This window comes from Drosophila navojoa, chromosome 3 (genome assembly GCF_054131105.1).
Source record: "Drosophila navojoa isolate 15081-1374.11 chromosome 3, UAZ_NAV_1.0, whole genome shotgun sequence".
NCBI lineage: Eukaryota > Metazoa > Arthropoda > Insecta > Diptera > Drosophilidae > Drosophila > Drosophila navojoa.
The window spans coordinates 14,191,001-14,207,081 of record NC_142891.1 but is presented as its reverse complement, the minus strand read 5'-3'; the positions used below and the strand labels follow the sequence as shown (position 1 = coordinate 14,207,081).

At 44.5% G+C, this 16,081-nt stretch overlaps 4 protein-coding genes across 5 annotated transcripts; 2 read left to right on the top strand and 2 right to left on the bottom strand.

Annotated features, from left to right (window-relative positions):
* Nucleotides 1-120: 120 nt before the first annotated feature.
* Nucleotides 121-6,084, top strand: LOC115563035 (uncharacterized). Its single transcript, XM_030385388.2, has 5 exons — nucleotides 121-933; nucleotides 990-2,597; nucleotides 2,671-4,743; nucleotides 4,824-5,022; nucleotides 5,086-6,084. Exons 1-5 carry the CDS (start codon nucleotides 510-512, stop codon nucleotides 5,864-5,866), a joined length of 5,085 nt encoding a protein of 1,694 aa, XP_030241248.1. The 5' UTR covers nucleotides 121-509; the 3' UTR covers nucleotides 5,867-6,084.
* A 394-nt stretch (nucleotides 6,085-6,478) lies between these two features.
* Nucleotides 6,479-11,267, bottom strand: Edem2 (ER degradation enhancer, mannosidase alpha-like 2). Of its 2 annotated transcripts, none has more exons than XM_030385430.2 (7): nucleotides 10,720-11,267; nucleotides 10,154-10,607; nucleotides 9,946-10,092; nucleotides 8,403-9,616; nucleotides 8,068-8,339; nucleotides 7,793-7,936; nucleotides 6,479-7,673 (listed from the first exon to the last, which is right to left on the bottom strand). In XM_030385430.2, exons 2-7 carry the CDS (start codon nucleotides 10,300-10,302, stop codon nucleotides 7,119-7,121), a joined length of 2,481 nt encoding a protein of 826 aa, XP_030241290.1. In that variant the 5' UTR covers nucleotides 10,303-10,607; nucleotides 10,720-11,267; the 3' UTR covers nucleotides 6,479-7,118. The 2 variants fall into 2 exon arrangements, with proteins under 2 accessions (XP_030241290.1, XP_030241291.1); XM_030385431.2 differs by having other exon boundaries at nucleotides 7,838-7,936; nucleotides 10,720-11,265.
* A 77-nt stretch (nucleotides 11,268-11,344) lies between these two features.
* On the top strand, nucleotides 11,345-14,473 carry okr (DNA repair and recombination protein RAD54-like okr). The gene is made up of 6 exons (XM_030385432.2): nucleotides 11,345-11,477; nucleotides 11,549-12,845; nucleotides 12,905-13,058; nucleotides 13,118-13,523; nucleotides 13,578-13,741; nucleotides 13,803-14,473. The coding sequence occupies exons 1-6, from the start codon at nucleotides 11,475-11,477 to the stop codon at nucleotides 14,131-14,133; spliced, it is 2,355 nt and encodes a 784-aa protein (XP_030241292.1). The 5' UTR covers nucleotides 11,345-11,474; the 3' UTR covers nucleotides 14,134-14,473.
* Bem46 (abhydrolase domain containing 13-like protein Bem46) lies at nucleotides 14,128-16,055 on the bottom strand. The gene is made up of 5 exons (XM_030385439.2): nucleotides 15,746-16,055; nucleotides 15,446-15,687; nucleotides 15,038-15,379; nucleotides 14,782-14,960; nucleotides 14,128-14,642 (listed from the first exon to the last, which is right to left on the bottom strand). The coding sequence occupies exons 1-5, from the start codon at nucleotides 15,882-15,884 to the stop codon at nucleotides 14,522-14,524; spliced, it is 1,023 nt and encodes a 340-aa protein (XP_030241299.1). The 5' UTR covers nucleotides 15,885-16,055; the 3' UTR covers nucleotides 14,128-14,521.
* Nucleotides 16,056-16,081: the final 26 nt, after the last annotated feature.

The window sequence follows — 16,081 nt, the reverse complement described above, 5'->3', positions numbered from 1 at the left end:
TATAAAATATAATATAATAAAATGTTTATATCAAGTCAAAAACAATAAAATTGACTAAGAATAAAAACTAATACTTGTAATTTTGTGTGAATACAAAATCTCGATAAGGGACGGCGCATAAACGATACGCTATGCTTCTTCTTCACATACCGACAAGTGCCGCGATTTGTTGCTATCAAAGAAATTTGTTTTTCGTGTGTTCTTAAAATAGGGAAATAAAGTGGACTGTAGAAAAAATGAAATAATATAAGATGTACGCGTACGCATTACAATTAATAAACAAACAAACCTACGCGCATCATGTCAGATTCGATTTCGGCATTGTATAGAGGGCAGAACCGAGCGATTAACTTATTTTATTTAAATTTCACGTGCTAAATTCCGAAAACTATTATTTACAAAATTGTCTCAAACGTTTTCTTTGCTTAAAACGCTGCATCGTGAGCTAGTGGCGAAGTGTTGGTTGCTTCCCTCAATACGCGGTGCTCAATAAATTTCATAACACAAAAATGCCCAGGCGAAGAACAGTAACTGGAGGAGCTTCTCGGAAGGAGTACGCTGCGGCCGAGGAGCGATTACTTGACATTTTCTCACCGCCAAACTCCGGCACAGCCGAAAAGACAACAAATTCGGATTTGGGTCAGACGTCAGCGGAATCGACACTGGTGCAACAATCCAATGAGAATGCTCAGGAAATGGATCCCTCACGGGACAACATGCTGCCGTTTATATCGGATGATTCGGAAATATGCAGCCTGTTAGCTAACTCCGATAGCAATGGCTTCAAAGGCTTCGAGGATACACATCACGAATACAGCGACACGTCTGAGGAAAGGGGCAACCCTTCACTTATATATGGTATGTTCCGCAATATGGATAAGTTCATTGAGGGCCAACCGTCGAGTCATAGTTATGTCAACACCCCAATTACAAGTAAGTTGTCCACCTGCCAATTTCCAGCATTCATCTGATTCCTTTGCGAATTCTAGGTACGCCAATAGCAGGCACATCCGCCAATTATATGCTTACAAATGGCAACATCAATGTAGCCCAGTCGGATCAGCCGATCCAGGAGCAGGTAGCCCCCGATTGCCAACATGTTATTGAACAATCGCACGCCGATTGCGTCATTTATGATGATGACAATGTTGTGTTGTTGACGGATGATCATTGCTGCGAGATTATTGTGGCTGCCCACGGTGTTCACACGGATCATGAAATGGAGCGTGCTTACCTGATGGGTCTGCAACCAGCAAACGAGCAGGAGCGTCTTAATAATGGCGTCAACTATTGCAACGATATGTGTGCTGCAGAGGAGTTAGAGGAGCATAATACGGAAAGCCATGTTTATCTCAGTGATGCGGCCCTGGATCAACAGCACCAACATCAGCAACACGTCCAGCACCACCAGCAGCAGCAGCAGCAACAGCAACTAGTGCTCGATGGAGTCGAAGAGGATCCAAATCAGGCGAGTGACCCCTATGAGGACGATCGACCCGATATCTGTGAGGTGTACGACCACGAGCTGGAGGACCACGATGACGATTGCATAGTGAATGAGCAGGAGAACAATTTGGAATTGCAGCTTCAACATGCTGCCTTGGGACATCATCATCATCAGCAGCAGCAACTGCATCATGAGCAGCAACTCAACATTTCGAGCAGCATGGAGGAGGATCAGCAAGCTACAGCGGCTACAGTTACCGCTTCGGCTGACATACCACACAGTAGCACAACAGAGTTCCCAGATAGCTCCACGTCCATGCCAAATGGTAGCGACTATGATGACTTCGATGATGATGTGGGCACAGCGGAGGAGCAATCGCCGCCCAGGCAGCGGAAGTATATGCCTCTCTTAAAGAACACGCTCTCCGCTGATGCGATGGATCGCCGGCTAGCTAATATACGCCAGTCGCAGCCGCAGCTGAGCCTCGAAGAGAAGGTGACCAGTTGGAATTGTGCGCACAGCTGCGACGCTGTCGAGGATGTGGAAAACTTTGACGCTGTGTTCAAACAGCACGAGGCTGAGCCAGCCAAGCAACAAACATTTGGCGAATTCTTTGAATATTTGCGACAAAATTTCTTGAAAACAACGCAAGCCATGCAAGAACAACCAGTGGAGGATGCGGTGGACGCAAATGTCGCGCCGGACACTCCTTATTCCAGTGACGATGCAGTCCGGCAAAAGCGGCCATGCTATAGACGGCTACTGCACACGGTGCCGGTGCAGCAGACCGAACTGATTATCCTCGATGATGATGACGACGATGATTGCTATGAGGTAATGGTTAATCCATCATCGACCACATTAGTGCCCCAATTGAGACGCAAATCAGATCAGCCAGTACGGACACAAAACTTCGTGTCGTTGCGTGTGGACACAAAAGAAACGTCTACGACAGACCTGGGTAATTGTGAGCCGACCGCTGCACAGCAGGAGTACAACGAATGCCACGAATACGCTTCGATTGCTAATCAAAATCACCAAGGCGAAACTAGGCGGCGTCAGCTGGATGAATCACTATCGGGTTCCAGGGAGCAAGATCAGAACCATATAATGATGCAACAGCAACAGGAATCACAAAGTCTCTCCTCAGGTACGTTTTCTGACTTTACTCATTGGTTTTATCTCTTTCTCTAACCTATAATGAATTCCTCTATGTTTGATAGGTCGCGCACGTAGTGTGGAACTCCACAATGATACACAGTTCTATGAGCAGCACGAGTTTTGCAATTACCTTGGACTCACGGAGCTGGCAACGGCCAATGCTGTGGCCAATGCCATGCGGGAGCTGGCCAACAGCAATGTGGCGCGGCGCTCGTTGCGTGTGCGCACACAACAGCAACTGGACCGAATGCGCAGCGATGTTCGCGGCAAACGAAAAGAAAGGCAGCAGCAGCAGCAGCAGAAGCAGCAGCAGCAACAACAACAACAACAGGAACAACAACGGGTCCTGCAGCAGCAAAATGACCATCACGATCAAAAACACGATATTCTAGAAGAGCAACGATGCCAACAGCACCATGAAAGCCTTAATCAGCAGCTGGTCAGCGATAATAGCAGCACCATCAGCAATAACGCCATCACAATTAGCACCAAAAATACGGGTCTCAGCGGCAACTCGATGCCGCTGGCAGCAAGCAACTCACTCATATACCCAAGGCCGTCTGTAGTGGCCGGTACCCCTGTGGAGTACTACTACCATCCTCCTCAGTCTGATGATCAGCAGCAGCAGCCTCAGGGCGCGTCTGACAGGGCTGCCAGCGACTATCATTCGATGTCCTTGGAGGCGGCATTTGCCAAGGTGTATGCCTCGGCAGCACCAGCCCAAAAAGAGCTGCACGAGTGCATGCAGAATCGTCTGCGGCAGGCGCGCGAAACCAAGCCTTCCATTTACATTGTGAAGTCGTTGAATAATGCCACGCCGTCGCCGTCGCCTCCTGCGAAACCGGCTATAAAGACCTCAACGACACCCTCGCCGGAGCGCCTGCAGCAGAAACGGAAACCCGATCTGCCACCAGAGGCCAGGCCATCGCGCAAGATGCTTAAAAAGATGATGGAAAAGTCAGCGAAGCGTCGCAGAACCACCGGCGGTGGCACCATCGCGACTACGCCGAACGAACGCGATTTAGTTACGCGATCGACGACGCACTTGAACTCGAAATTGTTGCGAAATCGCAAGGTGAGCCTGCTGAAGAGCTACGAGCTGACGGATTTGGCGGCGAACGGACGAGGCAAGCGACTAGCCGGTGGCTCGACACCAGCTGCCAAATCAACCAAATCTCCGAAGAAAAAAGCCAAAAAGACGCCGCCGCCACCGGAGCAAGTGGTAATCAGCTATGGTACCTCGATGAGTAATCATCCAGAGGAATCGTCACCGTCTACGCCCAAGAAGCCGAGGCTGCCGGTAGTGGAACCGAATGTCGTGGCTAGGCGAAAGCGTTTCCGTACCAAATCTCTGCCATCGACACGAAGTAAAGAAGAACCGCCGAAAGAAGCAGAGAACACTGACGTGGGTCCAACGGTGCCTGAATTGAAGGCAAAGCTGCAGTTGCAACAACCTCCAAACCCGCAGATGGACATACACGACTTCATCACGAACAACTCCATTGTCAGTCCGCCGATGTACAGTGCTGCAGTCCGTCATTATGTGAATGTTCTGTGCCAACCCAAGGATATGGCACAGGCAGAACACCAGCAGCAACAGCAACAACAATCGCCAAAGGCCCAAAGGCAGACACCACCGGAAGGCTTCTTTGATGTCACCTCGTCCTTTGCGCAACTGAGCAAACCTTCGTTAAACTATCCGCCAGCGACACCCCCATCTATACAGCGTTCGCCACACTTTTCTCGACGAAGTCGCCAAGTAGCTGGCACAGCACAGAACGCTTATGTATTCCAAACGCAAAACGTTCACCCAACGCAACCAGGTTGCCTTTTGTCGCTGACGAAAGGATTGACCGAGCTACAAAACCCGCTGGCGGGAAAGAATGGCAAGGTGCTTTACATATACTTTGAGCTCGATCAGCTCATTGTGGTGCAGGAGAAATTGGTTTCGTTTTGGAAGTACTCGAAAATTTTCAATGTACTGCAGAAGGATGAGGATCCGGCGCATCCACAACACACATTTGGCTCGAACATAAATGAGAAATCACGCAAATTATCAGCGGACTCAGAGAAGTCCACTGACAGCCTTACCCAGCGATGGATACCTTTGGGTGCAACACGTCGTCTTACCAACGGTAAGCAATGCCTGCAGCTCAGCGTTTTTTTTTTTTTAATTATCATCTTATATTATTATTATATTATATATTCGCCCTAGACATCGAAATTCCCGCACCGTACGATAATCGCCTGTGCACGCACAACTCGACGCCCGTTTACATTGAGATGCGCAGCCATCCGCTGGATCATCATAAACGTGAGAGCAATCTTTTGTCGCTGTATGTGAATGTCTACTACTACTGTGACGAGGAGCTGCGCCCCAAGATGCACTCGGTGCATCTTGATGCAGTCAATTGGTGAGTCCTAAGCAAATATCTCCCGATAAACCTAAAAATAATTTACAATTGTTTACAATTCAGCGAATCGAACCAGGTGATCTACACGACCATAACCGAGTCGCGCTACTTTGTTATGGCCTGGCAGCAGGATTTGATGGTGGGCAAGCCGCGCGCTGGCATCTGCAAGTACTCGCTGACACCCACGCTGGATACACTAGCCAGCATACGGGAGTTCAAGCAGCTACGTCACGAGTTGAAACACATTGAGTGCCTGACGGAGGATCGTTTGATTGGTTATGGGCAGACGCGAATAACAATTTGGGATCATCGAAGTGGTGATACGTTAATGAACTATGACTTGGGCTTCGATCTGGGACAGAATCTGGGCGTTATGCATTTTCCAAGCTTTGAAATGGATCAGAGCAGCCTGCTTGTGTTGTATCAACATGTCAAGGAGCCGAACAAATGGCCAGAATTGCGTATCATTGCCTGCGAGCTGTCGCACGTCACGCCAACGCACCGCGTATTGCACGTTCATCGTCTGCCTTCGCCACAATTCGATACAGATTTGGTGGCCGTCAATACGGGGGATCATATAATATTGAAGTCACCAAAAGACGATGAAATGTGGATCAACACTGCGGATCCGCGACAGCTGATATATTTGGCGCCCCAGAGCAATCAGCGATTCTACAAGCGACAAAAGCCTCAGGTTATAACTATGACACCGACTACGTTAGTCGTGGATAGCATTTCCAATCATGTATTGAAGTTGGCCACTGCGCATCAAGATTTGATTACGAACGCGATGAATATGGCCGAATCAACTGGTGGCTCACGCCAGTTGCCAGTGTCCGTGTAGAGAACACCTACAAATGGGGATTGGCAACCAAACACAAGAAAACATTAAAAAAAAAAAAAACAAGCCACGCTAAATTCCTCATCGTTTTATTTCAGATTGGGATCGAAAATTGAATAGTTTTTTAGTTAACTTTTTAATGAATCCTTTAACGCCTACCAAAATTTGTCTGTAGCATCCTACCAACTATTACTAAATATAACTAAATGTATAAAACCACAGATGCTTTTGAAGTAGTATCGATATCTATTTAAGTTAAGCCATAAATCTTGATATATATATATATATATATACACTTGCATATTTATATGTAAATATGTTAATCGGAATTCAATATCAATCGTTGCCTAGGAAATATAAAGACCAGTTGATTTATGTTTTAATTTAGTTTAAGCTTTCAGGTCAAGCTTTACAAAACATGTTTATTTTTATTTTCTCAAAGAAAACATTGAGTCAGGCAGAGAGCAGTGTTAGATTTAACACAAAATTTAAAACAAACTGAATAAAGAAGTTAATATGTATAAATTAAATTAAATTAAACAACACGATATTCCAATTTTGACATGGGGCGGGCCTTTCTCTTGACGATCCAACCTTCAATTGATTCGAACACCGTTGTATTATTTTAAATGATGTATTTAAACACATTTGGTATATGAACTAATAAATTTCCGCTACACATTCTTTTAATCGTTACAAATACAACATTACGATCTAGTTATTATTAATACAATTTGAATATTTTTTTTTCTTACTACCATCTAATATATTTACAGAAGATATACTTACACGAAAGTAAAATTCATATAAAAATTGTGAATGTTTATGCTCTATAAGTACGATTCTTTACAGATACAATATCCATATAATATTATACATGACGGATACACACTCAGATAGAACAGCCTGTCAGCTGTCTAACTAGGAAGCTGAGTAGTGATAACTCTTTTTAAAATGTTCAATGAAATGCTAAAAAACTGTTTCAACAGTTGGCCGATCGACCGAGGTGGAGAGCTAACGAGCCCAGTCGGACTGATGCTTTAGCTTTAAATTACAGTTCTTACTTTTATATAGTAAAGTGCAAAAAGATTCGCAAGCCGTTGCTGCTTTGAACGAAAGTTAAGATTTATAAACTTATTTATGCTATATATGATTGTTTAATTAGTGAAATGTTTATCGAAAAGCACTTTAGAACTAAAGAAAACGCCACACCGAAGCGTTAAAGAGATGGCCCTAGCGCATGTTTCAGCAGTCACTACAACTCCTTGTCTGGCTTTTTCTTTGGCATCGTCCCCGCAGCCAGAGCGGCAGCCGCTGATGCTGCCGCTGTTTCATTCTGATGAGCCTCTTTGGCCAGTTGCCACCGCTTGAACTCCACCATTTGCATGATGCGAACACGCAGCTGTGGACGGCGCTGCATCGCCGCCGACAGCTTGCTGAACTCTTGGCTGTACATGAAGACGACGGGTATAGCGACATCGTCTTTGCCATCGCCGGACATCGCAAACATCGGTTGCGTCTCGCCGGAAGAACCTGATACATTATCACAGACGATCAGTGCCGTGGCACCCACTTTTTGTGCCAAACGCGCTTTGCTCACGAACGTGCAATCGCCGCGCTCAGCGACAAGAATTTTCCCAGATATATCGCTGGAGTTCTCCAGCTTCTCGTCACAGGCACGAAACGGACTGGCCAGCACTACTTCACCTTCGACAAACTGTTCACCGATTAGCTCTGGACTGAAGTGTGATGGGCCGGCCACCAAAGCGGTCCAGTCCTGCGACTGCTCATCCAAAGCATAAGCAACGGCCTACAAAATAAAACAGAAATACATTTTAATTAACTCAATTATAAATTTGTACAGTCTTCGACAATAATTGATCATGAATCTGACTAAATAAATATTCTAGTTGTCGCTCAAAATCTCACCATTATCAAATGCTTCGGATAATTCTTAGCATTTGAGTTACGCACCTGCAGCTGTGCCAGCTGGTTCATGCTCTGCATTTTGGTTAGCTCTAGCATTTCTTGCATGAACTGCAAGCCCATTTCGCCTTCCTCTTGGCTCTTAGCCTATGGACAAATATATAAATGAATTAGATACATTTTGAAAGGCTTAGCTATATAATATATGAATGAATATATGAAAAAATACAAATGAGAAGCCTTGAACGAACAAAGGAAAGAAGCAAAATAAAACTTACATTATAGAAACTATGAAACAGTCGCACCTTGCCTTGGCTTCGGTCGCCTACCGAAACCATGGTGATGCCCATGTCATATACAGCTCGCAGATGATCTGCATTGCTTGCCTGAAAATCGAGGGCACTGAGTCGCTTGCCACTGATGGTGCGCGGGCACGAGCCCGTAATGAAGTTGCGCAATGGTTTGCGTACTTTTTCAGGAAAAAGCTTATTGGAACTGGGGCAAGTCCGCATGAAGTCGAGTACATTGTGCTCGTCCGATTGCCGAAAGCCTATGAACAATAAGTATTTAATTAATTCTCGTAGTTCATGGAGTTATGTATAATGTTCCTTACTAAACGTGGAGTTCCCTAGCTGTGCTATAGAAAGTGGCAACAGATGCGCCTCGGTGGTAAACACAAACTCATCCACATTGATGATCAAATCCTGTGGCTCAGAGAACAGCAAAAACAGATACTTAAACGTCTCGGACAACACAAATGAATCCATGCGATCCTCATGCTTGCCGGTGCGCACATCGTTGACAGCTGCGTAGCCACAGGAGACCTTCGCGTACTTCTGCAGCGTTTTCAGCGCCTTTTTGCCCACTTGAAGGTAATGATGATCGCCGGTGGCTCGATACAAGAAATACGTGGACTCTATGAACTCCGGCCGCAGATGATGCTGGCCCCAATGTATTTGAAAATCTACCGTCCACGCTTCTGGTATGAGTGTGTGCATCTGCATCACTTGGTAAAGCATTTCGTGGGTTTGCACCGCCGGCTTTAGATCACCCGAGAGCACCTGCAGTCCCGGCCAGAACGCCAGGAGGGAGTCCATGAAGTTTCGCGACTTCGCATGCGGCCGATGCATCAGCACATCCAACAGCATGGGTCCCTCGCTGACGTACTTCATCACGGCGTTATAGTGGCGATTAAACCGAGCCAGATACTTGTCATCCCCGAGTAGCACATAGGATTTGAACAGATATTCGTAGTAGCTGTCGATGCCAGCGCCCACGCCCGAATCACGACGTATCCAATCACCAGAGTGTATATTCAGCACCGTTCCCATTAGATCAGAGCCGCGATGTCGGAGCTTCCACAGTGCATCCATTGCAGCATGTGCGCGCACCTCAAAGATGGGATCGCCTGTTAGCCGCGACAATGCGGCAAACTCCAATAAAATGGTGCCGGCGCAGGCGGTGCACGTTTCCCTTGATTTCTTCAACATCGGGTCCTTCATGCCCAGTCGCAGATTGACGCGTGCATGCGGTATACCCGTCGTGGTATTAAATGCCGGCAGCAAGCGATATCCCAGCTCACGGGCCATTTCAAGCATTTCACCCTTATACCAGTGCATTACGTCTGCTTGCTTTTGCAAGTATTCAGCAAGTATGTGAGCCGACAGTAAGCCACCCACCATACGAATATTCGTCTCGAACACAGATACAATGATATCGCTATCAAATTGCACGTCCCGTATGACGAGCTTAACGGCGTGCTCGAACTCGGCAAAGTCTCCAAGCAGCACCAAGGTGTCCAGCGAATCCACCAGTGTCATAGAGAAGCTGCAAAGCAGAATGATCAGTAATATTATTGTTCCGGATATCAGACATTTCTTAATATACTATCTGACAGTCATTGAGGTCTTGGAAAGATTACTGATTAAAAGTTGATAACATATATAAAATATGTACTAAAACTGTATTATATCGTTATTGCTTATATATAAATAAGATTAGATTGTCTAGCAATTTCAAAGCGAATAAAAACCTAATATAATAATACACTTATTTTCAAGGTTTTATCTAATCAATTCAAAAAAATTTCTATAACACGAATTTGTCGAGTCTTAAACTTGTCGGGGGGTTTCGTTGTCTTTGTCAGCAGTACTCACTTGCCCAATATGTCGTCCATATCGCCTCGGGAAGGCGTCACACCGCGGTACCGTCCCTTGCAGGAAAGTGGCATCAGCTCGTCCGCAGGATATGCGTTCTCCATGTAGGCATGATATGCATGATAGAACATTTCGCGTGACTCCTCGCTAAAAAAAAAAAAAAAATGGACATGTTAGGAAATGCTTATATGTAGCTGTGTTCAATTACCGCAGTTCGGCGCGCTCCTTGTGCGACATGTTTTGAGTGGGCATCGTGCTCGCATCATCACTAATTACGCTCACAATCAGCAGGAGCAGAGAGAGCAACGACGGCAACAGCAGACGCTGTGCCACGATCGACAATGTAGTTGAGCTCATCGTATCGTTTGGCTCGAACTGGAATTGGATTTGGAACTGGAACTGGGAGCTGAAGCTTGAACTTGAATGCTAGCTCCAATTCCAAGCAGCTGGTGCTGTTCGTTTATCGTTTTTGGCAGCCACCGTAGCCGTTACTTATCACCTTGTTATTGTTTTTGTTTGTTGCTAGTGGCGTTGACCTTCACTTTGAACGTGTTATTCGTTGGTTTACTTATATATTTTAATTTATCGCGTTGTCCGTTTTAGTAGAGTTTCTCTGGTTTTAATTTGAAATCAACGTTTCATTTAAATATATGGATGGTAGACTGTCAAAAGAAAAAAGTAGTATATATTATATTCATACATGCACATGCATATCTGTAAATGTGTACGTATGTATGTGTTGGGGGTCTTTACATTTATGACCATTAACCTTACCCGACAAAAATAATTGTGTATTTTTGTTGCATTTTTTCTTGCATTTGTGCGTTTGTGACGTGCTCAGCTGTGTTGCTTGCATTTTTTTTCGCTCATTCAAAGTAGTAACATTTCAGGATAGTTTATTTTTAATCTTGTTTGCTGCTACGGCTGCTTGCTGCCAATAACAAAACACCACGACTGCAAATCGCCGAAACCCGAGCAGCGACCGCTCGTAGCGAGATAAATTTATACTCTGCAGATGTTTAGTATGTACACATTGTATTTAGATGTGATGCCACATATGAGTAACTGTAACACGTATATAGTTAGGTTTCCCTGGCAGTTCTTAAATTGGTTAAATCGCTAGTTCTTATCAATTCTATTCAGAAAGTTACAGTGCGAAAAGACTAGTGCTGTAAAATATACATGTATTTATTTTACTATACTTTGTATTTCACACTCTATGGTCACCCAAACGAAATTGTGTTGGAATGACACCGTCAATTTATAAAACACATGCGAATTTAAAATTTATCTATATTGGAAATTTGTTAATGCTTAAAACTTTATAATTTCAAATAAGAATAACAAGAGACGAGATTTTTGAAATAGTGAAAGCGATACTTTCATATAATTATTCAATGGACTTCAACAATTCAATGTCATTAAATTGTTGCCTTCGAAGTGTGCCCAAACGCTGTTCAAATTGACAGTGCTGTTAAACGACATGGCAACAGCTGATATTCCGCGCCTTTAAATTAAAAATATATAAAATGGTAAGCGCGCATAATTTCTCTATTTGCAGTTTCAAGTAAATGTGGATAATTTTCTTCTCATTTCTGAATAGCGACGCAGTTTGGCACCCAGTCAAAGACTGGGAGTACGTATCAAATCAAAGGACGCCTTCACCCCTCCATTACAAAAGAAAAATAAACGCGTGTGTCAAGAGGAGCTGCAGAAGCGCCAAAGCGCATTACGAGATGCGACCAATCGAGTTGAACTGCCGCTCCCGGTACGCTTCACCTCGAATAGCGAGTATGAGCAGGCCATTGCTAAGGTGCTAGCGCGCAAGTTCAAAGTACCCATTGCCAACTACGTGCCAGATTATGGAGGAAATCGGACGCTGGGGGTGCGTCGTACCATAGTGCGGCGTGCCCTGCACGATCCACAGGCGTGCAATGCTTTAGTCTTATATGTGCCGCCGGCCTATACCGAGCATGAGCGTATGTCAATGGATCCAAGCAAAGTGCAGGTACATGTCGTAGTTGACCCAATCCTCAGCAACGTGCTGCGTCCACATCAGCGTGAAGGTGTGCGTTTTATGTATGAATGTGTGGAAGGTAAGCGAGGTAATTTCAATGGCTGTATTATGGCTGATGAAATGGGTCTGGGCAAGACCCTGCAGTGCGTCACCTTAACGTGGACGTTGCTGCGTCAAAGCCCCGATTGCAAACCAACGATCTCCAAGGCCATTGTTGTTTCCCCATCATCGTTGGTAAAAAACTGGGAGAAGGAATTTACTAAGTGGCTACATGGCCGCATGCACTGCCTGGCCATGGAGGGTGGCTCCAAAGAAGACACGACACGCGCTCTCGAACAGTTTGCCATGAATACAGCAACGCGCTGTGGAACTCCTGTGCTGCTGATCAGCTACGAAACATTCCGGCTCTACGCACATATTCTCTGCAAGACAGAGGTGGGCATGGTCATCTGTGACGAAGGTCATCGGCTCAAGAACAGCGATAATCTCACATATCAGGCTCTCATGGGACTGAAAACCAAACGACGTGTTTTACTCTCCGGCACTCCCATACAAAACGATCTGACCGAGTATTTCAGTTTGGTCAATTTTGTGAATCCAGAAATGTTGGGCACTGCCGCGGATTTTAAACGTAACTTTGAAAATTCAATTTTACGCGGCCAAAATGCTGATTCTACGGATGCCGAACGTCAACGAGCCTTGCAGAAGACCCAGGAATTAATTGGTTTGGTCAATCAATGTATCATACGACGTACAAATCAAATCCTGACCAAATATCTGCCGGTCAAATTTGAAATGGTCGTGTGTGTCAAGCTAACACCAGTCCAACTCCAAATCTATACCAATTTCCTCAAATCGGATCAGGTGCGGCGCAGTCTGGCAGGTAAGTAAGAAGTCAATAAAAAGGAGCCAATTTTTGTAAAACATGTTTATTTTAATTAGATTGTAATGAGAAGGCATCGCTGACGGCATTGGCTGACATAACAACGTTGAAAAAGCTGTGTAATCATCCGGATTTGATATACGAGAAAATTGCTGCAAAGGAAAAGGGTTTCGAGAATTCGCAAAATGTTTTACCGTCCAACTACAAGCCGAAGTTTGTTCAACTATTATTTTTAAAATGTATTTTTTACCAATTTTTGCATATACTTGTAGAGACGTGAACCCGGAGCTGAGCGGAAAGTTTATGCTGTTGGATTTTATGCTGGCCGCCATACGAGCCAATAGCGATGACAAAGTGGTGCTCATTTCGAACTATACGCAGACGCTGGATCTGTTTGAGCAGCTGGCACGCAAGCGAAAGTACACGTATGTTCGTTTGGATGGCACCATGACGATTAAGAAACGCTCCAAGGTTGTGGACAGATTCAACGATCCCAGTACCGATTGCTTTCTCTTTATGCTAAGTAGTAAAGCCGGAGGCTGCGGCTTGAATTTGATAGGCGCGAATCGTTTATTCATGTTCGATCCCGACTGGAATCCGGCTAACGATGAGCAAGCCATGGCTCGAGTATGGCGCGATGGCCAGAAGAAGCCCTGCTACATCTATCGCTTGGTCGCAGTAAGTGTCCCGAAGCAATTCCAATTCCATATGATATATTAACTCTAATTTAAGAGCGGTTCGATTGAGGAGAAAATCCTGCAAAGGCAGACACACAAGAAGTCGCTGTCCAGCACAATCATAGACAACAATGAGTCTTCAGAAAAGCATTTTACACGCGATGATCTTAAAGATCTATTTAGCTTCGAGGCGAACGTGTTATCCGATACGCACAATAAGTGAGTGACTGGTGATTTATTAAGAAATGAAAATGGTATATGTATTCCTTGAATCTTTCAGACTGAAGTGCAAGCGTTGTTTTCAGGACGTGCAAAGACAGCCACCAGCAGAGAATACAGACTGCACCTCACATCTGTCGCAGTGGTTCCACTGCTCAAACAATCGCGGCTTGCCGGACAGCATATTGTCCCAGGCGTGGACAGCAAGTAAATGTGTTTCATTTGTGTTCCATCATCGATCACAGGCCGAGTCCAAGCCAGCGGCCATCATTACCGAGGATGATGAGTCGAAGCAACAGCAGCAGAGTCCTAACCACACTTCAAAAAGCGACGACGATGACCAAGACTTTGACCCGGAGGATAGCGCTGAGGAACAATTCTTGGGCTTCTAGTTGTTGAATTTACAAATAATTTATTGTTTTTGCATTTGCGGAACCTGATTTAGATTTTAAGCTAATCTAAAAACTAATTTCATTTGTTACTCGTTAACAATTAAACTAATATACATAAGTAGTTTAACATTTAAAATATGGAACTAGCCGTTCCCAATGCTTGTCAGCTTCATTAACAGAACTATAAGCACGTAAAATGTCTTAGCCTAGTGCAGAATTCAGATTTAAAAACACCTTTCATACACACATATTTAACTATCATGAACACACATGAATTGTCTCTATGTATGTATGTGTGCATCAGTAATAAACCAATGCAGTGTTAACACAGTCAATAGAACACTTTTTGTGTAAGTTTGTATGTGTATACCTATCAAATAAGGGGGAGTTAAACATCGATGATCTTATGCTCCAGCTCGACCCAGACGTTGCTTTTCTCAGGTGGCTTTTGCAGCGGAGAAGGCTGCTGCAGTAGGTCGACCAGAAAGTTTCCAATGCTTTGGTAGTAACTAAAAAATTATGAATGTTAATTAGATTATAAAGTTTAAAATATTTCTGATTAGGAGCAATTATCATTTAGAGGAGTAGAGATTTATTTTATTTTTTGTTTGAGTGACTCAGAGGCTTCCGAAATTATCTATAGCTTACCCATCGACTATCCAGGTGTCGTTGTGTGAACCCCCCGGAAATTCAATCATACGTTTCTGTTCGCTACCGCATTTGGTATACAAGGCACGCATCATGCGCGGTGGCACTAGGTTATCTGCAAGGCCCGATATGAATAGAAAAGGCACCGAGCACTTGCTTATCTTGTTAAGTGAATGGTACTGCGAAAGAAAAGCGGAAGTGTACAATGAATGCAATGAAAACAAATACACGAGAGAGAAAGATGAATTCAAATTACCTTATTTTTATACAATAGATTTGGTATGTATTTCACAGATGGATGCACCAGCTCGACCGCCATATCACGTATACTAGTAAATGTGTTTTCTACAATGGCGCACATTAACTTTTGGCCATAGACAGCGTCGGCAGCTACATCGATTACAACGGCGCCGCCCAGTGAGCGACCAAACAGTATAAGCTGTGAATGATCCAAGTCATGGCGCGTGTGCAAATAATCAATTGCGGCACGTGCATCTGTTACTAGACCACGCTCGGAAGGCACGCCAGTCGATAGACCATAGCCGCGATATTCGACCATCAAGACGTTGCAGTGCAGATGATGATAAATGCCCCACACCTTACGAAAGAAACAAATTGAATTAGGCTGGTATGACAAATCAAATTTTAGGTACTCTCTTATTACATTCTGCATTCGATGTCCCATATTGCCCGCATTGCCATGGAAGTAGATTAGTGTGGGCACAGATTTGCAACGCTCCTCGCGTTGACTTATCCAAAAGGCATGCAGTGTAACTCCATCAGGCGTCTTTATGCTAACGGTAAGATGCGGCAAGTTGTGCATTGTGGGGATGGGTATGTAAATGCGGGAGTTTGTTGGCAAATCCGGATGATACAAGAGTAGGTCTTGTGCATGGTAAAAGATAACTGTAAATAAATAAAGAGCTCTATTGGAACTATTACAGATATATTTCCATTTACATACGTAGTAAAATGGCTGCAAAGAGCGTAAGCGTCATGTAACCCCCATAAAAATAATAGAAAACGAAGAATAGAAGAAAAGCGCCAACAATGCCTACGCCTATACCCCGCGATGTGGGCAGCGCTATGCCCACTTCTTTCATTTTGTACACGTCCGTAGGTATACACGAGTGCTACATGCTGAAATTCTTTCAGTATTTAATGTACGAGCATTGTAAATTTTAGAAAATAGCTAAAACTAAAAGCGTCGACGTAGTTAGAGCAGCTGCGGAACTGCCAACTTAATATTGATATCTTACAGTATAAGGAATCAGCTGGATGCAGTGGGAACAGGTGTGTG

What these genes read in the sequence shown, in the direction of transcription:
- LOC115563035 (XM_030385388.2), top strand. Translation starts at nt 510, where the DNA reads ATGCCCAGGCGAAGAACAGTAACTGGAGGAGCTTCTCGGAAGGAGTAC. An exon ending in ATCACAAAGTCTCTCCTCAG is followed by an intron (nt 2,598 to 2,670) that starts GTACGTTTTCTG and finishes TATGTTTGATAG; the next exon opens with GTCGCGCACGTAGTGTGGAA. An exon ending in CATCTTGATGCAGTCAATTG is followed by an intron (nt 5,023 to 5,085) that starts GTGAGTCCTAAG and finishes TTTACAATTCAG; the next exon opens with CGAATCGAACCAGGTGATCT.
- Edem2 (XM_030385430.2), bottom strand. Translation starts at nt 10,302, where the DNA reads ATGAGCTCAACTACATTGTCGATCGTGGCACAGCGTCTGCTGTTGCCG. An exon ending in TGTTTCATAGTTTCTATAAT is followed by an intron (nt 7,937 to 8,067) that starts GTAAGTTTTATT and finishes ATTTGTCCATAG; the next exon opens with GCTAAGAGCCAAGAGGAAGG. An exon ending in ATCCGAAGCATTTGATAATG is followed by an intron (nt 7,674 to 7,792) that starts GTGAGATTTTGA and finishes TTTATTTTGTAG; the next exon opens with GCCGTTGCTTATGCTTTGGA.
- okr (XM_030385432.2), top strand. An exon ending in GGTGCGGCGCAGTCTGGCAG is followed by an intron (nt 12,846 to 12,904) that starts GTAAGTAAGAAG and finishes TATTTTAATTAG; the next exon opens with ATTGTAATGAGAAGGCATCG. An exon ending in CCGTCCAACTACAAGCCGAA is followed by an intron (nt 13,059 to 13,117) that starts GTTTGTTCAACT and finishes ATATACTTGTAG; the next exon opens with AGACGTGAACCCGGAGCTGA.
- Bem46 (XM_030385439.2), bottom strand. Translation starts at nt 15,884, where the DNA reads ATGAAAGAAGTGGGCATAGCGCTGCCCACATCGCGGGGTATAGGCGTA. An exon ending in CTTTGCAGCCATTTTACTAC is followed by an intron (nt 15,688 to 15,745) that starts GTATGTAAATGG and finishes ATTTATTTACAG; the next exon opens with TTATCTTTTACCATGCACAA. An exon ending in ATCTATTGTATAAAAATAAG is followed by an intron (nt 14,961 to 15,037) that starts GTAATTTGAATT and finishes TTTCTTTCGCAG; the next exon opens with TACCATTCACTTAACAAGAT.